Source organism: Chroicocephalus ridibundus, chromosome 3 (genome assembly GCF_963924245.1).
Source record: "Chroicocephalus ridibundus chromosome 3, bChrRid1.1, whole genome shotgun sequence".
Lineage (NCBI taxonomy): Eukaryota > Metazoa > Chordata > Aves > Charadriiformes > Laridae > Chroicocephalus > Chroicocephalus ridibundus.
Genome location: NC_086286.1, coordinates 21,338,916 through 21,365,491, shown reverse-complemented (window position 1 = coordinate 21,365,491; position 26,576 = coordinate 21,338,916). Strand labels below are relative to the sequence as shown.

Below are 26,576 nucleotides of genomic sequence, written 5' to 3'. Positions count from 1 at the left end.
CTTGCTTATCTGTTAGCATAACAGATGTCATTCATTGTCAGTCAAAATAAAGCTATAAAATCACAGTTGTTTTTAAAGACCAACTTCTTTAATGATACATACCAGTGTTATACTAAGCTTATAAAATAAAGTTGTCTGCATGTAAATACAAGAGAAACATTAAGAAATCAATAGTGATCGGGACAGGGATTTCCGTTCCTGTACAAATTTAGAAATGACTCGAGAGAAGATAAATTAACATACATGGCTGTGACAATATGAACATGTGTGTAGTCAACATGATCCATTTATTGAAAAAAAAAAAAAGAGGGCAGATCAAGGATTAAGATATTAACGAGAGATCCAGTCTTAAATGGGATGTGAAAAAGCAAACACCACACGTGGATACTGAGGCATTTTTCTCAAGTATTAGATTCTTTGGGCGAGTTTGGAACAGCACCGGTTCCCACTCTCACAATACAGAAGTGGAGGTATTGAGAGCCTTACCCCAGCACCTTGACGTACAGTTGGGATGGGGACATCCCGCCTGCAGGCCGTGGGGGATGGAGAGGGCTAGAGCTGGGGAGAGTTGTGAGCACATGGAATACAGGGGTTTTAACAGCCCGTTTAGCAGTAGTGAAACTTTTGGTTTTCAACTGTGCCTGCCACTTACACTTCATTAAAAGCCACGTGAGTAGCTAACCGTGTTGTCCCACATGTATTGCTTCACAGCTTTATTTCTGCAGTTACAAGCAATTCAAAACTACTAAATGTTAGAGGCAAGCCTCTTAACTTCTTGTCAAAGAAGATCTGTCCATCTTACCTCAAGACAAACAGTATTGCACTTCAAGGTTATATTAACTGAGTTACAGAATCTCTTTAAGGACTGAAGCATTACTTACGCACATCCATTGCGTTATGTGTGTCTGCTTAAAAAGATAAGCAAGAGAAATTAATTTTAAATTAATACTGCAGGGTACTGTGAAGATGACAAAGCATAGGCCCTCTGTGTACTTATAATTCTAATGCTTAAAAGGTTCTTCCATTACAAGGCTGGTTTAGCACAGCAGTCTACAGAACTGACCGTGCCCTGTCACTGACTCAGTGGTCCAGGATGCGCAGATTGCCAGATACGATTTTGTTCTCTAGTAGCGCTCCAGCTGGGATGTCAATTCTGTCCCCGTGATTTGCAATGATGATAACTGTTCCCTGGATTTACAGAAAAGAAAACAAGCGTTTAGAAACTTTGACTTGGACCGAGCGAGAGCAGTGCTGGCTGGAGGATGAGCTAGGTGTCAGCTGTAACACAGCCAGATACGTCCTGAATGCATTGAGTTGTTGTTGTTTCTGCATAGATTTTTCACGCACACAAGAAAGGTTTTAAACAAGCACTACTGGAAACCCTGTCATTACCAGCATACTAGATACTATCAGCTCACAAGAAAGCTGATGCCTTCTTTGAAGACGCTTGCTGTAAGCACTCGTATCATGTCTGCTTGCTTTTAGGTGGAAAAATGTTACCCACATCAGTATGTCAGGGCACAGCTCGCCATTACAGCTACAAGGCAAATACACCGCAAGAGCTGGGAAGGGAGACGTGTGTCTGCATGCACGCGTGTTTGTGTGCATGTTCACAACAGCATAAGCTGGTTCAAGGGCTGGTTTTTGCAGCCCTACCTTGCACACACCCGTGTCAGCAGCTAAACTGCTCTAGACTGTTAGAGGACCATGACAATGTTCTGCTAGGACTGGCCAGGTCCTAAGGAAGCACTTGAGAGAGAAACTAACTTGCTCCGCTTCAACATTTACTAACAAATCAAGAACCCCAAACTGATGAGAAGGGGCCTGTGGCTGTAAAGCCAGCCTGGGAGGCAAGGTGGTGGGTGCCTTGCCGAGCTAAAGATGTAAGCAGCGTTCTGAACACAGAGTCATGAAGTCTGTGGTGGTGTCAAGGTTTGAAGACAAATGCCAACCCTCAGTGGGACTAACGCAGAGAAGCAGCTATAGCCGTAACACCTTGCACTCCTTCGTAAGGGTCAGTCTCGGCCTCTGCAATCCTTGGGCCGTTAATTCCCAGGAGCGAGTGCTTCCATAGACTGTGCGTGAAGGCACTGACTTTTAGGCAGGCTCAGTTACCAAGGAGCAGAGATCAGTCACGAGCATCCCCATTACACACTCACCTTTAATGAAACATTCTTCCCAAATGTAACATCACCTGAAACCGTGAGATGATCCAGCTCCAGCATATCTGGAATACTTTCAAACCTCCGCAGGTAATCTTGAACCTTTCGGAGAGAGGAAAGAATAGGGAAAGTTTAAAAAAAATCTATTTGTGGATTAAGACAAGGGTAGGAGCTTCTTGAAAACTCCTTTTAGGGGCCTTTCTGGTAGCTACACCTGACAAATGGAAAAGTTGCTACTTTGAGAACAAGGGAGCATTGTCATTTCTGTCAGTGATAACTGTGAGCTCTAGAGAGCACGCGCACCCCAATTTGCCTTCTCAGCTGGTGGGGTAAAGGGGCACCCACAGCAGCACACGATGCACACGCGTGTTAACTAGTTTGTATTTAACAGCCTAACAGTTCTTTACAAAGAGCAAAAGGGAGGGCCCAGATGCACGGAGGTAGATAAAGTAAACGTCACTTTTAACTTATTTATTGCTATGGACTGTATTTTTATTCAAAGATATAAAACTAAAGTACAATTATAGGAGTTTACCTTTGTGAAAGAACTTCCCAGTTTGACAAGAGGCACTGTTGGAAATTCACGCTTCTCGCTCATTGTTAGAGACCCAGCATTAAGGCTGTACAAATTAGACATCACAAGCAAGAGATCCGACGTGGTCTTAACAGGCAGAAAACGGCTACGAGGTACGTTTATTCCCAGAGAGTTCTCAAAACTCTTAATAGCAGCACCTACTGCAGTCTCCAGCTGGATAATGTTCAAGCCTCCATCCAGAGTCTGGAAGAGAAAACTCACATAAATACAACCTGCAGAGAACAACACTCACAACTAGAGAGGAGTCTTAAGTCCGAGCTCTGTGTTTACGCACAGACTGGCTCCTTTTTGAAGGCAGCACTCCCTGTTTAAGTTACCTAGAAACGAACCAGTCCTTTTGAGTTCGTTTTCTCTAAAATCTTCCTAGCTGATTGATTACCTTTGGGTTAACAATGATCTCCATGTCAATAGCGTTTTTCTCTTGCAGCCTTTTAATCGCAGACAGAGCAATCCACAAATTATTGGTATTGAATATTTTGAATTTTGACACAGACTTGAATTCATCCACGTGTGCTTTTGGGACCTGAGCTATCTCCACCAGCCTCAGCTTGTTTTCATATTGCGTGAGCGTGCCACCCTGTGGGGGTCAAAGAAGAAGTTTTAAGTCCTGTTCATGAGACCTCAGAGAAACCTTCCCCTCACCCCAAACAGACGCACAGTTTTGTTGGCATTTAAAGTTGAACCTCAGTGAAAACATGTTGCTTGTGTTCACCTACCAGGTTACGAGTATCTTTAAAGTACAGTCAGAACCGTTCAAACGATCATGTTTCAGCATTCCAAGACAGTTAATTCTTTTAATGAAAGTTGTTGAGAATCTTTTGTGACTGCTGCTGTTGTCAAAAATCAGCTTCAGCATTACTTTGCTAGATTACAGAGCAAAACCTAAATTAAATCTAATAGTTCTGTATCTGTGGCACTTACTGGAGAAACAAGCGGTACTTCAGTAACCTGGACTGTATTCTTACAGTGCATTTCTGTGGTTTTCTAGAGAACCCATCCAAATACAGAGCTTTCTTAATACCTAATGAATACAGAGAAAAAACCACGTTTCCTCCCCATCCTCATGTTTAAAAGAATAGAGGCAAAGTCCAGTTACATGACAAATTACCGCAGGCGAGAAATATTTGATCGGTGCCATAAACATCTGACAATTCATCAAACTTGGACTTTGTACCAAGTCAAGGGGTTAGGGCAGGAGCAGACTGGCAGCCAGGCCAGGCGGAGTTGTGCAGCGCACACCTTGACAGCTGGGTAAAGTACCTTTGCCAGTTTGCCATCAGTAGAGACACAACTGCTGTATCCCACCCCTCAGTGCTCTCCTCTTACCACCCCCAAACTTCTCCCCTGCCTGAGTGACAGTTTGGAGAAGGTACGGACGTTGTGACTTGCACCCTGCAGAAGTGGCTTTTGTTTTCAGTAATCGGTTGAGTTCAGGCTGTCCTTGTCTGCTGCTGCCCAGAACCTAGATCCAGTTTGTTCCATGAATTAGAACTTCATAAACTTGCTGATTTTGTGCATCTCAAATTACATCACAGCTGATGTGTTAAATGGTGCCCGAAATAGCTGTAAGACAACTTAACGTATGTCTGGAGCCGTGCATGGAGAAGAGACAAGAGGCTGAGATTTTCACCAACACGCCAGGCATTCAAACAGACTTCAACAACTATCTCCCTTTACCTTCACATCCGCCCTGGTTTTGTTTGTGACTTCCATGACAAATTCACAGCGTTTCCCATTGGGTGGATTCATAAGATGGTTAAGAATGTAAAGGTCCACAGTGGCACCCAAGTTATCTATATTGGATACAAAAATATATTCCTTCCCCTCTGCGATAAGGTTGTCCAGCAGACCAGAGTTATAGAAACTGGCGTAGATATCTCCATGGCCTGGGGGATACCAGCACTCCGTATTCTCTCCTGAGTAAGATACATCCTTGGCTATGGGCAGCAGAGTTTCCTTGTTAATTCTAGGATACCTGGGAAAGCAATGGGTTTTGTTAAGTTCTCATCAATGTCAGACTAGCATAAAGAAAAACAAAAAACAGTAAAGGTGCAACTAGATGGGCTTTTTCATACAGCTTTTGAAGCTCTGCTCTCTAGATCAGTGTAGTGAATTGAAAGACCCATCCAAATACTGAGCTATCACGGAGAAACGACAGGCTGCAATCTCTCATTCAAGGATTTAAAGCCACAGTTCTCAGACTGTGCCGTAAAACAGCTTTCCTCAGACACGTGGGTTCAGAGCATGCCAAGCACAGCTCTGACACCATCAGCCACTTCCGAGCTTGCTCTTGGTAAGGAATGGTCTGCCTCCCTCCAGAGCCCAGGTACCCCAAAAGCAAATTCAGGAATCAAGTGGCCGGCATCCAGCACACCATTATTCAGACATCGCTTAGAAACTGTGTGTCCCCCACACCCCTCTCCCTAATGTTAATACATTGCCTTTGACTCTGCTTAACACCCTTATGTTTCAGTCTTTCAAGGATGCCCAAAATAAGAGACTGAACATCAGTACAGAAGACACTATTGCCACCTCAGCATCTCAAACCAATTGGAACGTGGAGAAATGCAGGCTAGTTTTTCCCTTCACCCCAAGTGGAGACGTTTTTTTTGATACCTGCTTTGATTAAAAGTATATATCTTCACACGGCTGTGACTGTACTTCTGCAAGATTTTCTTAGTGTCATCATCAGTGTTGAAGGAATTCATGAGAACAAGAGGAACATCAGTGTTGTAGGATTTGTTTAAATGCTGCGATGGGAAAGAAATGGTAAATTCAGCGTGTGTTATTAGCTCTAACTCCTGACACCTAAGATTTTGGAAGAAAGAAATTAGATAAAACAGACTGGAAATAATAAATGCATGAGGTAAGAGAGAGATGCGCTTATGCTGACAGGAAGAATAATAAGTGAAGTAAAGGAAAACAAATCCTTGTAAGTAGTAAAGATAAGGGCCACATTAATTAACGTAGAATTAATCCTTGTTTTTAAATCTGCATCGAGATTTAAAATTTGAAAAGCACAATACCACAAAATGATTATTTTAAATTTTACGCTACTGTTGATTACAAAAGGCTTGTTTTCCCTCAAATTATTAAAGTCTGTCAGGGTGAAGTCTCAAAACCTTCTCTGCAGAGGAAGCACTTTTGAGCCCCCTTGTCAGGCTGTGAGATGGACAATAGTCTCAAGAGTACAGAATGAGTGAGGCGTCACCATGTTAATTACTTGGGAATCTATAGAACGGAACTGAAATATACAAAAGCATTTCCATATGCACAGCAAAGGCAAAAATCAGAAAACATGACAGTGTTCCACCAAAAATAAGAGTGTACAGAAAAAAAAGATACTTCATTGAGTTTTAAGCTTTGTGTATCAGATTGCCCTCATCTGCCGGGGAGTGTTTGGGATCATTAACCTCCGGCCTCAGAGACTCCCACAATGACCCTTTTGAGAAAGCGCCCCTACCACCACAGGATTAGGACTGCATTAGCTGGATATAAATGTGAGTCTGCTATAGAACTGTCTCACATAGACAGGAGAGTTGCTCCAAACACCACAGAGGCAAAAATTGTCGGAGCTCCAGAAGCTATGAAACAGGCACACCCAATTTCCTACTCTAACGGTCACCTTAATTATCTGCCGTAAGAGGAATATTCTGCATTAGAAACATAAGCTGAAACGTTCTCTCTCAACACTGGCAGCTGTTATTTTCTTTTACTTTACTTTCTTCAGAGCAAAATGCCGGCAATCACTTCCAGCATGAGCGTTTTAATTCAGCAAGGAACTTGAAACTGCTGTGAAGAGGTTTGTTCTAAAGCACATTAAAAAAAGCTTTTAAAAAGCTAAACTTAAAACTTGCACCTGGAGGAGTCGGAAACAAGCCCAGGAGTTAGCTGTGCCAGGCCAGCTCTACAATTTGATTGCTTGTGTTTCTGGACACGATCGTTACTGTCCAGCTCGGCGTGCAGAGGCTGAATTACACTTGTGCTAACACGAGTGGAGCAGACAGAGTTCAATCGCCGATCGCTCCGTTCCTTTCATGCCTATTCTTTCCACTAGCAGTGTGCCCAGCCCTCATTTCCCCTCTCCTCTTCCTTTTGGCAAGTCTCCCCTGCGGTCTTTCTTACAGGGCCATACAGGGGAAGCTCAGTGTGTCTTCCTTCCTCCAACATAGACAGAAAAGCCCATCAAAAGTTACCTCGATCTGCTGAACTGTCAGATCCAAGAAGGTGTTCTCATTCCGCACCCCAATAAGACTTTTTGGGCCTTTACAACCCATGCTTGTGCCCAAGCCGCCATTGAGTTTCACCACCACCAGCTTGTTCAAGACAGAAGCAATGTTATCAGGCAGTCCTCTGGCCTTTATCTTCTCATAGGGCTGGATCTGTAAAAACAAACAAACAAACAAAACCCACAGTCAGACATTTGGAACGAAATTGCTTTCTCCTAAAAACATTCAAAATTTAAAATTTGTCAATAATACCCACACTTGCGATTTATGACACTAAAGAACATGTGCAAAATGACTCAACAATAATCTGATTTCTTACGATACAAATAACCTGATTTGTTATTACAACAACCTCTTTTCTCGAGAAGTTCTATAGGCTTTGTGACACCAGTCACAATCAGCTTCCTCCAGATGAACGGACGTCTCTGCCTGCTCTTCCAGGTAGGAGGAACTGACTCAATGGTGAAGAGGGGTGAGGAAGAAGTCAGGCCAGTTATGCCACTTCCTGCAACCCTCCTTGTGTCCTGCAGAAGGAGAGCAGGTCTCCTTGTGAGCCACCTAACAGATTTTTTTCTGATACTTGGCTTTGGGGTTGTCAGAGGCAACATTCTTGGGAAAAGGTTGGTTCTTTGATTCAGTCTAAACCAATTTTTATTTCACTTACTAGTCCGATATAATAATTCATCTCTCCCAATAGCGTGACACAAAGTGGAAGAGAGATCCTAGTTCTTATCCTGCTATTTTCAGGAAGGGTTCGTTCAGCTCACATTACACTTTCACAGAAAGTCTTCTACCTTGCTGGCAGCTATATTCTGCAGGTTTAAAAACAGAGTATGGGCCACATTTGGGGCTAGGGATGGAGAGCAAAATCGGGCTTGTAATGACAGCGTGCCTTGCACTAGGCATTGCTCGCCTCTTAATCCAAAGCACCTAAATCAAAGAAACAAAGGTAACAACGCAAGGATAAGTATCGTGCCAAAATCACTGAAGCAAAATCAAAACAATTATTCTTTAGCCTGCCCTTCTACAGATTTTCTTGTGAAGAAAAGACTTGGTGTTTCAGTGCTGTGCGTCTTCGAGCAGCAAGGAAATCATTTCAGTTCTGATAAGGGGTGCGTAAGATTCCTCAGCTGATTTCCAAAAACAAATACATACAGAGTAGTTTTCAGAACTGTGTTTGCTTTGAGCAAGTCGGGCTGGGGTTCAAATGGAAATTCACATTGTACCGGAACAAGAGTCATATTTCTTACTCAGACGTGTCGGGGTAGAGAGGAGAGTTTGCACAATTCCAGCATGCCACAGGCAGCAGATTAGAGCAGATCCCTCACATTACGGAAATTCCGCCTTACGTGGGATCTGGAAAGCTTATGGTATATATTTAAAGGTAAGATCACTCCATGGGTTACTGCATAATGACTAACTAAACTCTCAAACAGTGGAAACTGGCCCAGGAGGAACATCGCGATGCAACTGCTTCAACTCATTCCACTTAGAAAAATTTCCCAATGCATAAGATATGGACTCTAAAAAAGTTATTAACTTAACTTGAAAGCCCCGCGTTCTCACTACAATATTTTTAACTAATATGAAAACATTAAATACAAGAATAGCACCAGATTCCTTGTTGAAACACTCTAGCTGTTTAACATTAAAAATATATGTCAATGTTGTGACTTAATTTTTGGCTCAGTGGGCAGTGTTACTGGGGAACAAGGCAGATTTCAATAGTTTTGTGATACGTACCCATCAAAACAAAGATATGCAACTAAAATGATGAGGTTTGATGAGCAAGCCTAGGAATTACTTTTTTTAATGCAATTTTTTAAAGCTACATTCTGCAATAACGCCAGTTCTTGTTTCTAGCAGGTACTGGGAGTACAGGTATCCCCAGACTATACTGATCCCAGGAGAGAGGTAACATCCAGACCTCCTTGTGACTCTATACTAAGATTTAACCAACGCATTAAAGCTAGAAATGTTTCCATCTACATGCTCTTAACCAAGTTCTTGCATTCCTACCTAGCGAGTAAGTTCAGACTTAACTGTCCTTCTCGAGCTTTCAAAAGCAGTAGAAGTTCCCTGTGCCAAAAAACCCTGAGACAGCATTTGCAGGTAAAGAGCCCTAGGAGCTGACAGACTTTCCTAAGTGTAAAGTTATTGCCGCATTAAAGATAGATACATTTTAGCTTGTAAGAATGAAAAGGAAAATCTTTTGTATTTAAGCTACCGCTTTCCAGCTAAGTCACAGCTGCAGACATGGTAGTTAAGCAGTTTTTATTTCACTCTTTTAGCAGGCTAGAAGGTAAACATGGAGTTATCATGGCTTAGGCAGCAAGCAGTAACACAGTCGCTGCTGCGGTCGTCTGCTAATAATAAGTTCTCCTTACAGAAAGAAATTAACTGATTAAACAAAGCAGGTGATGTTGGCATGCTATTTCCCATTTAATCTGCAGAGAATGCAAGCCATAGAAACAACAAGCCATTTTAGTCATTGATAAGCACACAGATTTGTCAGTAAAATCTCCATGGATCAATAAAGGACAAGGGAGTGGAAATTCTGCCAGCCAAGGCTTTAACTTGAACACTAACCTTCGGACAACCAGAACTTTGATCCCTAGAAATTCAGCTACGTCACCACAATTCGATCCACACATCTAAGAGTTTTCAAACAAGGTTTCAGGGGGGTCCCAGCAGTTTGATAGACCATGTCTCGGTTTTAAGTTTGTGTTGTAAGATTATGAAATAAAACACAACACATAACACGATAATGCATGACTCGAGTAACCCACGTAAAAAGGTATACTAAATCAAAAGGATTGCTCTGGATTTCTGCTACCTTGAACTGAGAATTAAAAACAGGCTCCATCCTTGTTAACCAGCTGCTTAAAAACAGCTCTCCAAGATGCCTTCATCAGAACGGCTGACAGCGTTAAACATGTGTCTTAACTGATAACTTCACAACTTGTTATGAATAATTTATGCAAATAGCTATTACAGACCAAATATGTTACTGAAAGGTATCCTCGTTGGACCACTTTGCTAAGAAAGCAATAAGGTAAAGTGTCCCCAATTCCAGCTTTCTCATGTGAGGGTGTGACAGCATTCATTTTAGGCAAAAAGGTTCTTTATCTAGCAGTATCAAGAAATTAAACAACTGTTCTAATTGCAAACACATCTTCACAATTAGTCACACAATGCCTAGAGATAACAGGATGGTGCCACATATTACTCCAAGAAACACAGGCAGGGTATGAAATATTGTGAGCAGAAGGGAAATATTTGTCCATTTTTGCCTTGCTTTTTTCTCTCCGTGCCCTCGCCCAGGTTTGCTGGTTATGATCTCTGACCAACTGCAGCCTTTTCCCACTCTCTCTTTTAGACCCCAAACCCTGGCGCAGCCTCCAGATTATGAATTCTGCTCAACCGCATCATCCAAAGATGACAGAAGGTTGAAATAAGTAAGGAAAGAGACAGTTGAGGTTGATAAGAGAGAAAAAGGTAGAAGATTAGGTGACAGCTAGAAATGAATGGAGTCACAGGACAAAGGGGCAAAAGACCCTAAATCAGACCTGAAATAACAGGAAATAAAACACCAAGCAAACTGTCAGTTTTCCAGTACAAAACTCCACTACCAGGCTTGGGCATGAGAATTCACAGAAGATCACAGCAACGCGCAGTAACACAACTGCAAAACCAGTATACCTGATCAAAACATTCCTCTCTGCATTTTAAATTTAACAGCAGCATTTTGTAAGCATCTCCACAGTCCTACTTCAGCAAAGGTTTAAAAAACGCGTAACCCAGGATAAGCAAAACTGGGAGCAGCTAAACGTGGCTCCAGAGCAGTTCAGGTACGATGAGCCCCATCATGGTGCAACCCAAAAATGCCTGGCCTTCCTGGAAGGGAAGAGCCTGGCAGCAGCTCCCAGCAGGGCTGTGGTGGGATCCGTCCCTACACCCAGGTCTGATGCAGGCACCAGTTCCTCACCATGAGCTTCTCCAGCAGCATCTGCCCTTAGGTCTCCCTGAGGTAAGTCTCTTAACATTTTTTTTTTATTTGGGTTTATGCCTGTAAAGTTAGTAGCTCAGCATCCTAGGAGATCTGCAAAATAAGTTTGTTTAGTTGTTTAGGCAGCAATCTGTTGTTGTGCCTCTTTTAATGCAGAAGATTAATTCATAAAGTCTACACAACCCACAATATGTTTTAAAAACATTTAACTGTACTCAGACTTTGCACTTGTTATTTTACTCAGGGAAGATGTAAAACACCTCGAAACAAACCAGTAGCTGTCGATTTTCTTGTTTTTGAAGTTGCATGTTCTCCGCATCAAAGATGCACAACACACCAGCCTTGATGTTTCCTGCTCCCTAAGAGGTGAAGAGGGAACAGAAGCAGGCCCAACCTCACAACGGCTGCGCTGTTTCTACAGGGCTTGTACTCTTCCTTCCACCACAGCAGAAGTGGTGGGAGGTGGACAACTGGAAAAGGCAGGTCAACAACAGCAGCTTAATAATGAAGACTAGCCATGAGGTGAGAACCTGGACCTGTCCACCTGTGAGATCTGAGGGAAATATCCCTCCCAGCGGTTCTCCCTTTAGCCATGGAAAGAGTCTACATTTCTCTAAGCATTCTCAAATACTGTTCTTCCTCCTCTGCAAGTGTATGGCCCTGAGCTGTGTTCACAACATCCAAAGGTTACTAAGTTACTAATACTTGTCACTTGCATCTATCCTGGTTTCCAACATAATTCTACCACATGCATAAACAACTGTTGAAAGAATACCAGGATGAGAAGGTTACTAAGTTGGGGCAGCCATAGCAACCTAGATAAACATCATGTCGAAGCCATTTCCTAAATACTCACATCTACCGATCCCGAAAAGGACCATTTCAGATCGCCCGCACAAGCGCTTTATGTTACAGAGGAACACTAGAGCCCTTCATCAGGAAACTTATGACTGGCAACAGAGTTATTCAGCTAAATTAAGACAGAGAAAGCTTTCAAGTCTGCAGAGTTGTTTTATTTATAACTTAGCTGAGTAGCTCGTTTCTTCCAGGAAGTAAGATGCAGAGAACTAGGATACTAATATTTAGGGGAAAAAAACCAACCACCACAAACAAACAAAACAAACAGAACAAACAGAACGTACATGTACAGGGCTTACCATATATGCATGTGCTGTGTTCACACACACACACAAGCATGCTCTTTGAACTAGAGAAGGCTCTCTCAAAAATACTAAGAGATGACAGTAAATAAGGACTATAAAAGTCTGCTGCTTTGGGTATGAGGAAGTGGAAAACAGATTATACATACAGTACCTTTCTTTAGTTGGACAAAGAGGCCAGGTTATGAAGTCTGATCAAAGGGAAGCTTGTATTGTACCCTTCCCAACACACAAATAGAAACTTTATCACTCATGTAACCGTGCCTCAAGGGACTGCAAATCAGCCACAGCTGACCTGAAAATATAACTAAACACTGGAGGTTTATGGAGCTTGTCACCAATAAACCCAAAGTTCCTGCACGGCATGCCCTCCATGAAACAGAAGCAACTGACCTAAGCAAAACACTACACAAAGACAGCAGCAACAACAGCTCTAGCAATTAGTTATCAGCAAGCAGTTTTGCAACCAAAAAGGGGCACACGCTAGACTGGTCTTGTATCTGCGATGCCTTAGCATGCCCAGATGTCTCTGTTCATGCAACACAGCACACCAGCATGACTGAAACACATACCAAAGCCAGGGCAGCAGCACCATCTGCATCTATCAGAAAGTTATCTATTAAACCAGCATCCACTGCTCTGATAGAATCACAGAATGATTTGGGTTGAAAGGGACCTTAAAAATCATCTAGTTCCACCCCCCTGCCGTGGGCAGGGACACCTCCCACCAGACCAGGTTGCTCAAAGCCCTGGCCTTGAACACCTCCAGGGATGGGCAGCCACAGCTTCTCTGGGCAACCTGGGCCAGTGTCTCACCGCCCTCACAGTAAACAATTTCTTCCTCATATCTAATCTAAATCTCCCCTCTTTCAGTTGAATACCATTACCCCTCATCCTATCACTCCACTCCCTGATCAAGAGTGGAGGCCCTTTAGGCCTGTAGGCCCTTTAGATACTGGAAGGGGCTCCAAGGTCTCCCTGGAGCCTTCTCTTCTCCAGGCTGCACAACCCCAACTCTCTCAGCCTGTCCTCACAGCAGAGGTGCTCCAGCCCCCTGAGCATCTTTGTGGCCTCTTCTGGACCCTCTCCAGCAGGTCCATGTCCTTCTGATGTTAGGTGCCTCTTTCTGTGTGAAGTCTTCAGCATTCCCTAACAGGACCACATGGCAAATAAGACAACTTCATCTGTTCCCACAGATCACTGCCTCCGGCAGTCCAGAGCAGGGGGGTTGCTGCATTGGTAGTATGCTGCCACGCACACCGATTGCTATGAATGTTTTCTGAGGCTATTAAGAATTAAGTAGCTGTAAGGGAAAGAATCTGAAGGTCATGGAGGGCAGTAACACCTGGATCAAAACCACAGTTTCAAGCTGAGCTGTAGCAACAGGTTTGCACATCAGATCTGGTCATCTACTTATTGCAGATCCAGAGGACAGGACAAGTCAAAGGATCCTTTAACAGGACGGAACTTTCTTCATTTGAGATTTATTGCTAAGTGGAAACTGGGGGAGGACGGAGAGAGGAAGGATACAAAGATTTGCATTATTCCAGTTCCAAATGGAAACCGCACCATTTTCACCAGTCATGCCAAGCTCTCACAAAGAGAATTTAGACCTTACAATGGCTATGGCCATGCTAGAGAAGAATAACAGAGGCACATTCTATAAGCTTGAGGTAAAACGATTTTCATGCAGGAGAACTCAAAGTCCTTTGCTTCTCATGCATTCCTTTCCTTCTTTTTACCCTTCCTTTCCATTAAAAAGACTACTACGTACAAGAAAATCCTTTAGCAATCTTGTAGATACTACGCATGGATCTTTGATATGGGCAGGTTTGCAGAATGTTAATATGCAAAAATCAAACAGAACTGGAGCTTTTTGATCTAGTGTAATCCCTCTCTTATTCCAAATGCATATCCGTTCAGGAATACCATCTGTTCATAGTTACTGCATTCTATCCACAGTTCGTTTATTCTGATGTATTTTCAAAAGGAAACACGCAGAATACATGAGAGAGGCAGGACACGGATACAGCACTTCACCGTTGCAGGATGCATCTGAACAAACTCTAGAAGGTAAAAGATCCTGAAGGTTACCAGCATGGATTTATCAGAAAGGCAGGGACAGCTGATAGAGCACAAGGGCTCACGAATGTAGGAACCGATGGCAGATATCCCATTCCAAGTGCACACTGAGAAGAATTAACACACATGCACACACTCTCTCAGTTCTTATTTAAAGAGGCTGTTGCCCAAACTACCAAGCACTTTGTTGTACTCTGAAACTACACTGATCCTTATGATGCTCATACCTCCCAAAGGTCAATACTGAAATTGCTTACTCAAGGGTCAAGGTAGCTACACGCTGTCAATGTAAGATTGATCCCAAAAAAGCCCACACAGTGCTGCCATTTCAGAGAGGACACATGCAGGAACTTCTTTCCAAAGTTCCTAGAACTTTTCAGGAACAAAAGTTTGCAAAAAAGCAGAATTTCACTGTGTTTTACCAACAACAGAGATTGTTCAGGCTAGGCAGACATGTTTAAAAGCAACTGTTCTTCTCATTAACAAAGAGATGGTAAACATCAATTTTAATGTACTGAAGGTACATCAGAAAGTTTAACAAACGATTCACTACTAACAGGACCTAGAGCAATTTACACTTGGTGCTGGGCACAGTTAGAGAGAGAAATGTGATTACAGCCTTACTCCCTGCCATCACTTCCCCCCCACTTTAAGGTCAATACCACTCCCATATGGACTTAAAACATTTAGGGTTGAGCTTTAGCTGGGTGGGATACAAGTCACACCCACAACGTTCAGGCACTGTCTGAAAAGCCAAAAAATTTATTTCACCATTCAAGTCTCACTACTTTCTTCTTACATCACTCAAAATGTAGCTCTCCAAAAAGAAGAAAGTCTGCAACTCAGTACAGGGCCAGACTGCCTCAAAATCATTTGCTTTTGCTAAAGTGCCAACTACCCTTTCAAGTCTTCGCTATCATGCCTGAAACTAGCTTATGCAGAAAGCTCCCAGTAAAATCCTGATGAAGTTAACGGTTCCATCCAGGCCCTCCATCAAGGATTTAGTTCATTGGATGTTGCCTCAGCTGCAACACAAAATTTATAACTCAACCTCGCTAAATATTTCAGTTTCTTTTGGCACAGGCATCGGAAATGACAACTTGGCAGTGAAGCCCTGGATTTTGAAGGGTCTTTAATTCAGAGAATAACAAATGTCAAGAACTCAAATTCAAGCAGGATCCTTGCAACATCAGGACTGCTGGATGCCAGTGCTGCCATGTAGCAGTTCCAGTCACGAGTAGGCACTAATATACAGAACTACCTCATCACCTACGAGCATAAGCAGTGCTCCACAGTAACAAAAATCAATTCTTGCTCTAAGGGTTTGGAGCAGTGGACTTGACAAGTAAGTGCTGATGGGGAAATACTTCAGGAACAAAAACGGGCATGAATTACAGATGCATGACTACAGTGTTACTCATTTGAGATGTCTCAAAACTGTGGTTTGACGTTCTTCTAAGATGACACATCCAGCTTCTTTTGGTTTTGCAGACAATGTCACAGAAGTGATTTTCAGAACAGTTTGCATGAGGCAACGTTAGGAGTTTGACTAACAGATTTCAGAAGCATACTCCTACTGCAAGGAGGTTTGGAAGAGTTTGCCAGAGACAGACAAAATGAGCATCAGGGCCCTCACCATGGGTAGACTGGAAAGGAATACACCCATATTAGTCAATATGTACTTACAGAACAACAAGGAAATATTTACTCAGCACCAAGGGTACTTAGAAACAGCACCAAGTGAACCCTTAAAACCTGTTTCCAGAGTTGAAGATTAGGAAGGATATTTTGTTTGTGAGTAAGAGCATGACATTCTTTCTTTTCCTTCACGATATAGTTCATTGAAATGACAACTTGAGCTGCAGACAAGAATCTGACCGCTGGGGAAACAAAGCCTCTAATAGACAAGCTCCCTTCACACTCACATTGCTTCGGATACTCTCTTTACATCCTAGATGAGTTTTTGCATCGCTATTCTGAGGTTAACTTGATAACTGCAGTTCCCTCGAAGGCCTCCCAGCAGGACTTTGTGATTGCTTCCAACTCAAACAAGCAGATCACTGCAACCTACATCAACAGGATTAAATTACACTTGCCATGTCCGCATTCTTTACCTCGTCTCCGTGTTAACCAGCACTCTGACTAAGTGTACTTTCTTCCCTCAAGATTGTAACAGTAATGGGTCCTAACTATGCCAGCGATCACTGTAAGCTTTTAGACATATGGAAGCAAAGCATCTGGAAGGAAAAAACAAGTCAGAGGTTTACCAATACTGTGTGAAATGGGTTCAATCTTCTGTTATTGTTGTCTGGAGCTTACAATTTGCTTGCCCATAGGTATTAGTTGTTACACTGAAAACATGGAGGTCAGGGATGAAATCTCCCATTGCAGAGAAAAACGGAGAAATATTACAAAACAATCATGTCTGTTTCAATTTACTGACAGGAGCCTTTACTTGTCAGTAGATGCTTCAGGAAAGAACAGAAAACTATATTCAAAGAACAAGTACAATGGACAACACATTAAATGACCTATGGAAGTCTGATCACAAATTCTGCTCCTGCATAGCACAGTCGCATGGCATTGAGCAAAATCCTGAAATGCCTTTCCCACTTAACCTGAAACTCAGAAGTACCTTATGTAAAATAGAAAATTAAAAGACAAAGCCTATAAATCCAATAAACTATTAATGAACTTTTTTTAAGATGTTAAAAAAGAGAAACCAAACCAACTTTGGCACATTTTTTGAGTGCTTTTGGTTTTGTAATATATACACACACATGTGTATGTCTGTACCTATATATACACATACATATACGCATGCACATATATAAACACATACTTTGAGCTCTGCCAAGTATCAGCTGAAAATTACACATGCCAGAATTCTCAGTGCTTTGGACTGACCATGCAGCAAACCAATTCTACAAAACAATCACAGACAAATAAACCCACACTGGGGAGAGTAGGTAGTTGCTTTCTAGGCCATGATACTCGTAGTGCAAGATTCTCAAAAGCAGCTAAGCCCCCCCCTCCACCTACTAAAACAAGGTTGTCCGGACAGGCAATTATAAATCACTTCCAAGATTACCAGCCATTTCCAACCAACTTTCCAAACGAGTCTTGTGTGTACCGTCCTCTGTGCTATTCTAACAGGAGGAGAGGACACTGAATTTTTATAGCTAGGAAAAGAAAAAAAACCTCAACTAGAGCTGAACAAAAGCACTCAGAAAATCTGCATATATTCACAGGTGGATACCTGTCCCAAAGAACTCAGTACTGCAGTCTTTATTCTGAAGTTCTCCTAAAATTATCATTCTTTATCCCCTTTCTAAAGGCTCCTACTGTTCTTACCTATGCTAGTTACACTGATAATTCTGGAATTCTGGTCTTGAATAAGTCAATTTTTATCTATTAATTCCACAACTTATACCCCCCCCAGCAAAGAATAATTTGGGAGAGTTACACTGCAGGTCACCTGAAAAACATTTACCATAAGACACTTTTAACTTTCCACAGTATGTCCCCTACATGACTGACATATTAAAAAGGTGGTGGAGGCAGGCTAATACAAGCAGGGTTTGAGGTTGACAGAAAAATGGAACTCTTCTGGTCAGCAAAAAAATAAAAAAATACTTAAGAAAGGTAAATTTGCTCTCAGTTTTTGAGCGCTCTCAACCCTCCTCCTGTCAGGTCAGGAAGTCTCCAATTCATCTTATCCAAGGTATCCTAAGGCAAGAGAGAATTATTATGAAGTGAAGGAGGGATGGAAGGACATTTTTTTGTGGGTATTCTCCCCTAGATTTCTTCTGTGACATTTATAAAGTATGATTATTTGATTTGGAGTTCACGCTAGGAAGCAAAATTTCCTTCAACATCACGCATGCATCTCTCCTGAGCCAAAATTACACAATTTTGCAAAAGTCTCCCTGGTTTGGGTTTGGTTTTTTTCCCTTTTTGGTCAAAAGTTGCTACACAGCTAAGGGACACACATGAGAATGAGCTAGTGCAGGCCATAAGGAAGAAGAGAGATACTCTTTCTAATCTTGTCCTGCCTTCAGCCCTCTGTGACCTTAAGTTAGACCTTTGTCTTACTTTTTTTTTTTATTTTGAAAAAGCTTGCCCTGCCTGAGAATCTCCATCAGTCTATTTCAGTGTCTTATCATAACCCTCCTGTTTGACATTTGCTCCCAATGTCCTACCCAGTAATTTTCAATCCCTTACAGAACTTGAAAGTTTTTCTGCTGAAGGTGTGCAAAACTTTAAAATAGACAGTAGCTCTCCCACACCACAAAGCAGCCCATTCACTGGCATCAAATTGCTGTCATTTAATCCCAGGCCTCCCAGAGAAGTTTATTCCTTTCATTGTTGCAACTACCTTTTTACATATTTAAAAGACTTATGACTCCCCAGAGTCTCACCCCCTCTAGACTAAAAGCAACCCCCTTTTCTTCAGCTTTCCTTCTAAGTCATGGTATCTACAACTCCCATTTCTCACCTTGGCCTCTTTAGTGAAGGTGGATTTTTCTCCCCAAAGCAACACTTCATTCAGTGTTACAGTACAGAGGAGAGAGACATCACATGCTTTTGAAGTTAAAAGAAAACACTCCACCTTGGAAAAACCCTAGACTTGCTCTAAACCAGCATCATTCTTCAACGCTTTAGAGAGCGGCACTGCATCTGTTCTGGAAGTAACAGGACAGCCTGCCTTTCAGTTGGAAACAGAGCCTCGATTGAATCACCACAGAGAGGCTAAGAGAAACCACAAATGTGTGAGGACACAGAAGTCCTGCAACACGCCAAGATCACTATGCTGGGAAAAGCAAGAATTCATAGCATGACTACACCATTAGTTACGCAAGAGTCAAAAGACAGCCTAGAGCCACAGATGAATCAATAAAATTAGGTTAGGTTTAATAGGAAGTGTTTATTTCAATACTGAACAGTGATGAAAAAAATATTTAGTGCTTTTTCAGCAGCAGCTCAATGGCAAGTTGTAAGTTATAACAACATAGCTGACATTAGAAAATTACACTCAAAAAACCCCCACAGTCAACTACTTGTTTCAGATTCCTTGCTTTTACTGAGCTGCTGTAGATTACAGAAGTTGTTAAGTGAGCTATATAACCCATCCCACTTGCCATATGTCCCTTTCAAATTATTTAGCACACTGGATTGCTGGAAACAGTCCCATCTGAGACACACAACCTTCTTTCACGGGCAGGAGGGAAAGGGGAACAAGAAGAATCCTGCCTACTTCCCCTCTACCACAAGTTAACATTTACTCCAGAGAAGGTACCAAATGATAAGATGGCATCTGTCCCATTCTGTTCACCTGCTCAAAGAGCAGCTAACAAAATAACACCAAACAACTTGACACATATGTTAAGCAGGATCTGATGTTTCGGAACACATACAACATATGTCAATAAATAATTATTTTTCAGTTAGAACCCAAAATGGCGTCCTACGTGATTTTACACACCAGTACTACAGCAGTTGTATCCATTCTATGGACCACTCCATCATTTGCTACAAGTAGCAATTATCAGTTTTATGTTCCTTACAGACTGCCACTTCGTTGCAACTTACAGAATCTTCTGGAGGCCTCTGAATCTTCCCCCAGTCCACAGATGGTCCCTTTTCTTGTAGGAATCTATGAAATAGCTTCTTAAATCCTTCCAGATCGTTTTTAGTGTGCTATAGAGAAGAAATGCATTAGTTAATGTGGTATTTAATGCATACCTATTCAATCACGGAAGCGTTTCTACAAACTTGACATACAATCTATTCACAAGAGTAATTTTACCAGCACTGAAGTAGAGACATGCTAAAATTTAACTAAAATTCTAAAAGGTATCAAAAGCTCTTTTTCACTAAAATTCAAGGTACAAAACCAACTTGGATACCTAAAAGACAAGTCTTCAGTCAAAATCATAACCGTTAGAATTTGGTCCAATCTTTAGGATTACAGCTTTACCCACCCTTTCTGTAATCCATTAAAGATTACATAGAACCTTTAATAACTAAAGATGATTAAACACTTAATAACAACTCTGTCACCCAATTTATATGGAACTGAAAGTCTCCTACTGACATTGTATCCAAGCTAGTCTTCCACATAGGATTAGCGAACGTCTTAAAAATAAGGATCATGGTATTCTGTGATTTGTCTCCCTCTATAAAATTTGCTTCAATTTCCTGCATCTAATTTCTCATGCTTTGAGTTGCGTCCACATCATGCTCCTTACCTCTAGCTCATTTGAAGGTGCAGTCGCAAGTATCTTATCAAGTTCTACTTTCATGGAATACTCCAGCTCTTGTCGAATGACTTCCTGAAACTGTGAACTGCCAGCTTGAGACATTGCTTTGCTGAAATCTTTAATAAAAATAAAAACATGAGTTAAAAGAAAAATAGCTTATTTAGACTACAAACAGCCTTCAATTTTCTTTTAAAAATTAATAAACTCATATAATCTAGTCTCATTTTATTACCATGCTAGCACCCCAGGAATCTAAAGTTTTTGTTCTTAGTAGCTTGGAGAAGAGACCTTAAACTGGGGCCACAGAAAAAAGACCCTTCTCTCAAAACTCAAAAGTCTCAAAAGGCCAACGATCCATCTCAAGAGATGCCTGAAAATCCACAGTACACCTTTTTGCCAGACAGCCAAAGAATTCACATCCTACTGCATCAACATACGTTAGCAAGTACGAGTGTGAAAAAGTTTTTCACTTAAAAAAACCCCTTTTATGTAGAACATTGTGATCAAGGTTATGCTTCTGTTCACACAAGCAAATAAAAACATATGCTTTAATTATTTATACAGTGCACTTTCACACGATCTTCATTTTGTTCCAGTAAATATTCCCTTACTTTATCTTGTGAGTATTTTCACAATACGGCATGCATTTCAGTTACTAAGCAACCTAGAAAATTAGTCCGTCTATCACTTCAGCATTTGTTTTCATTTTGAACATGATAAGCTCTATAAAAGTGAAAAAGAGTAAATACACAAATGCTCTATATAGTGAAGTCCACATCACAGAAAGGATAGGGAGATGACTTTATTTTCCACCAGAGCATTTGAAGTGAACGTGTTCTCAAAAGACATTCTGAGTATGTTCTCTAAAGACATCAGTTAATTTAATTTCTGCCAAATCCCTTGAGTAGTCACTTCTCTGTAACACAGAGAGTGATATATTGCCAAACATAGCTGGATTTTAGAAACACCCTGAATACTAGTGCAAAAAGGGACGGCAGGGAACTTTGCAAGTGATCAGAGTGATACTGCCAGAAAATTTGTTAGAAGATGGACCTGTGTTTAAAGTTTACTTATTTACCACAAGCATTAAAAGGAAAGGCTGTTCTATTGAGAATGTGTAAGAAAGCCAGGGGCAGTTCATTTTAATACAGTTTTCATTTCATTTTATTCTTTTAAGCAAAGTATTCCACAGCCTCAGACTCAGTGACAGTATCTAATCCTTGCTTTGAAGCCCACAGAAGCCATTTTCCTGACTGCACTGTTTTGCAGGTAGGGGAGAAAAAAAAAAAAAAAAAAAAAAAAAAAAAGACAGACAAGTGCTGCAGTGCACATACTGTGTGTCGTGCAACACAGGGGAAACGCCAGCTCAAGATGAACAGTACAATGAACAATAGGTTCTTTTTTTAATCAAATGCTTCATTTAGTAGTAAAAACAGGTAATAGTTGAAGCCTGTTAGGCCTATCTTTCCAGGTCAAACACGTAAAAACACAGACAGTTCTTCATTAGGTAGCACTTCCTCCTACAGAAAAACCAGAAGCTCTACACCAGCTTAATACTTTCACACTGAACTGCTACAAGGACTGTCTTTTCATTCACTCATTTTGGGTTGATGCATACTGAAACCCTGTTTAAACTTCCAGGGAAAGAACTGCTAGAAAATGCTTTCAGATGTTTGTAATCCTCCCTCTGCAACATGCTGTAATACATGACTTCAGTTACAGCAACAACAGTGGCCATTTCTCACAGTTCATCAGCCTGTAAAACATGTGAACCTCCCAATATGATGCAACGCATCTCAGAAGAAACTCTGCAAATATCAAGTATTCAACAGAGACTGTCATTCGTGCTGTTAAGCACGTTTAGGCCAGATAAGACAGAGCCAGCTAGCAACCTTTCCAGGCTGCCATGTAAGTAGCAAAATCTTGTTCACTCCTATTAAGCCAAAAGACTCATATCTACCAGATAAAAGCATTTAGAGATTAAGTAACATCACAAAAAAATCAAAAGAAAAAGCCATCATAAAAGTAAATGAGTGATAATGTCCTAGTTTGTTGGGGTTTTTTATTATACTATAAATTCTCCACAACTTAATGAGCAAATGCTAAATGCACTTGATCACCAATGTCCTCGAAGAGGAGCACAGTAAACCTGGGTGGTTTTTTTCCAACCACATGCCAGGCTTGCAGATCAGGCAGCTAGATGAGCCATCTACCCCCAAAACCCAGACCATCAAAGCTACCGGTGCTGACGGCTGCACCTGCATTGGCAACAGAGAATATTCAGGCTTTACACTGACCATTTAACAACTTGCTCTCATCCAGATTCAACATGCCAGGGCACGGTTGCTTGGGGAGAGCATTATTAGTGCTATTAGTACTATTATTATTATTATCATTTTGGGGAATGAGAGAGGAAGGACATGGCTGGAGTCCATAAAAACATGTGTTTGCCTGGTGCAGGAAAAGTATCTACTTTGCATACGTAAGAATTTGAATACTGTAACTAAGCAGCCAAGAGAAATAGCGACTCAAAGCTTTTCTGCTTTTAACATGCCATTGCAAGGCAGAGGCTTTTAAGCATTTATCTGAAGAGATGCCCACTAGGATTTGGACTGGATGGGGATCTATGGCACTCTCTAAAGGCTCCCCAAAGTAAGACCACAACAACAGCATCAGTGCATCCCCTCCAAACATAAATGAACTCAGCGCCAGTTGTTCCTGTGCTGCTGCCCCTCAATTTTGGGGAAGAATCTGGTATTTATACACCACAGTCTACCGCTAGCAGAAAGACAACTGCAGTCCTTTAACATGAGCTACTGTTAAATTTAACAGCCCGGGTGAAGGTTTATTTCCCTTTTTGCCCTAGCAGCAACAAGGATGTAGAAAGGCCAGTGCAACTGCATATCTGAAAGCAATTATTTCCTACAGGCAAGTAAAATTTCCTAAGGCTATAATGAAAAGTCATTACTGCACCTCTAAAATTCAGACGGGAGGCAGGGGTGTCAGGATAATTGCAGGAAAAGATTTCTAAGGGTACATGCGGCCATAAACTCACAAATTATTTTTAAAAAGAAATGCCTCTTCCAAGCTATTTCACAACCAGTGCCTCAGATTTCAGCTTAAGCCCACTTTTATGGGATCAGTACGCTTGAACACTCATCTGAAAGAAGAAAAGGGTGGGATACGGTAGTGAGAGAGTCTTGGGGGACCAGCCCACGCAGGAAATTAGCACAGAGCATGACTAAATAGTTGAGGCTCCAGGAAAACACTGGTCTTTGCAAAAATGACCACCCAGGATATCTTATTTGAATGTCTTCAGTAGAAAGTGCTTCTTCAATTAATAGAGAACAGAGAGGTCTTTAATCAAGTTTATGGCAGTGTCTGACACGTGGAGAGTTTCACTCAAGCCTTCCTGCCCCCACTGTTATTTCTAGCATGCTTTTGTGCTCTGCTCTCACTGCTAACCTGCCCCCTGCCCTCACAGCATGAGCTACAGCATATGGCAGACTATTTGCAGGTTTATGATACATAACTTTATAACTGACATATGAAAGAATAAAATACAGTAAATCAGATCAAGCTAATGAAAAGGAGGTCTTCTTACACTATCGGAAACCAAATAAGGGACAGATGTCCTCAGGAAAACAGCACAAGAACAGAATAGCAGTGACCCATTACTGAGGGGTTTGCACGTATTTCCTTTCTGCCATCCCTCCCTCTTATTCTACATTAAAAGCAGAGAATGCATTCAGATTGATTAGTTTTGTTCATCAATTCACCCAGAAGAGAACTTCAGTGCCTTAGTAGTCAGTATATGAGGACCCAGCACAGGAGGGAGTTGTGGGACAAGTCAAGCAAGAAGTCCCCTCTCATGAAAAAGCTGGGAAACTTTTGGGCTGAGGGTTAAGAATTGTAATTACTTTTGCAACCCAAGTAACATACAAGACAGACTTACAGCAGAAAATTATTCAGGTCTCCTTGGAGCCTGACTGCTTTCATAAAACCCAAGAAGGGTGACCAGTAAGTTAAAACACGCAGCTGAACTTTAAATGCTCTATCTTTGAACTCTGTGCTGAGGATACAGAGTGAATGCCTTAACTTCCACCAACTCTGCTGAAAGTTCAAGGCAATTTTTATCCCTGACAAGGATAAAAATCTCTTTAAATACCTACACTATAATGCGCAATGCTAATAAATATTACTTCATTTGATTTTTAGAACTGAACATACCCACGCAGCCTTTATTTTTCTTTTCCTACTTCTACAGGCAAAATTTGTCAACCTATGTTGGACTGAAGCATACGTGAAGTGAAACCTATACACTCTCTCTCTCTCCTTAACGGATGAGCACATTAGCCTGAGCTAACTCAGAAGTTTCCAACCTAGGACACCATTCTTGCCAGCTGCACGCACCAAGAGTTTAGGTGTTAGAGTCAGACACAGCTGGATTTCTCAGTCTAGCAGCTGATCCTCACGCTAAAAATATCACTTGACATTAGCAACATGTTTTAGTACTACTGACTTGATAAAAGAGTACTTACACAGCAGATACACTTTTTTAAAAAAAGCTTTTAGGATTGTCAAATCCTTGGTAATATTTTAAAAACTGGTTATGATCTTTGCATGGGTTTCTCCACCTTTCAGTTTCATAAAAAATATCACTTGCCTGCAAGATGGCTACCTTCAGCAGTAGGCTGAGATAAGCCAATTCCAATTAAAAAGAACAATTCAGAACATATTTTCGTAATGCATTTCACAACAAGAAGGGGCTTATTTTTGATAACTTTCAGAGCGGACAGTTGAGCAGCATGGCCGTAATATTCCCCCCCCACACACACCTTCAGCGCTCTGCATTTTGCCCAGGTGCCACAGGACATTTGCAGTCAGTTGATGCGTTCACACAGCAAGTGTTGCACAGTCCTGGATGAGCGACAGCGATTTCCTAAAGCCCACGAAGACCCTCACTTTCCTGCAACATCCACGTTCGTGTTGCAAAAGACCTACTCATATTCTTTCTACAGGCACTGTTTTTGACAGGCCTGTGTGGATTTATACTGAGGAAACCTACAGGCACAGATTTCACTACAGAAAGCACACTTGCACCATTAGGAATATCAGAAAGGAGGGAAAGAAAACTCCCACAGCAATGCACCAAAGTAATTTTTCTTCCCGAAATGACCTCTTGTGGGCTGGTTCCCTCTTTTGCAATAAAGGGATCTGAAACTCAGACCACGTACACACACACGCTCACACATGTGGAGAGTAAAGGAGAGCGCTGTAGCCTATGGGGATCAGAAAACGCCAAAATACACTCAAGCCTCTGGAAAAATAAAAGTGTAGACGCTCGACCTCGGTGCTTCTTCTCCCCCAACTTTAACAGACCTCTTAGCGAAAGTGGTGGAGATTTGCACTTGCAAGATTCCCCCCCGCGTACTCCGGATCCTGCCTGTGCACCAGCCGTGGGTAGGAGCTCTGCCACTACAACCGCCCGGTGCCACCGGGCACCGGAGAGCCGCGCATCCACCCAGGTAAGAGCAGGACCAGCGAAGGCCCCACTGCCAAATAACAGCACTTAGAGGAAGCCTTAAGGCTACCGGGCTGCTGGAAAGGAGAGAAGGGAGAAAAAAAAAAAAAAAAGCAGAGATCTATGCATACACAGCTGAAGAGTCAAAAAAAAAATAAAAATCACAAAAGCGCGTCAGCTTACCTTTCGCAAAAGATGCCATTTTCGCTCTTTAATAAAATAAATACTTTGCTCTTATAAACACAGGCTGACTTGTTTTGGCTGGTTTTACCCCAGGGCCGGGAGGGAAGGGCCGGGAGGGAGGGCAGGCTGCCGCCGAGCGGCGGGGAGGGAGGGATGGAGGCAGGGAGAGAGACAGAGACAGACAGAGAGACAGCGGCCCCGGCCCCGCTGGGCGCAGCCCGCCCGCCGCGCTGGCCCCTCCGCCGAGCAGTCAGTCCCTCCCGGGCCGGCGGGCGGGAGGCAAAACCCCGAGGAATTTAAATTTCATCAATGGAAAAGAGGCGGACCCGCCGCGCCCCGGGTTTCACCACCCCCGACCCACCTCCCTCC

The 26,576-nt window shown here is 42.0% G+C and overlaps 1 protein-coding gene across 1 annotated transcript; it reads right to left on the bottom strand.

The window, feature by feature from the left end:
* Positions 1-66: 66 nt before the first annotated feature.
* Positions 67-26,576, bottom strand: UGP2 (UDP-glucose pyrophosphorylase 2). Its single transcript, XM_063328359.1, has 10 exons — positions 26,208-26,576; positions 20,489-20,616; positions 19,830-19,937; positions 6,954-7,139; positions 5,374-5,507; positions 4,435-4,732; positions 3,137-3,334; positions 2,698-2,940; positions 2,160-2,264; positions 67-1,188 (listed from the first exon to the last, which is right to left on the bottom strand). The coding sequence occupies exons 1-10, from the start codon at positions 26,224-26,226 to the stop codon at positions 1,081-1,083; spliced, it is 1,527 nt and encodes a 508-aa protein (XP_063184429.1). The 5' UTR covers positions 26,227-26,576; the 3' UTR covers positions 67-1,080.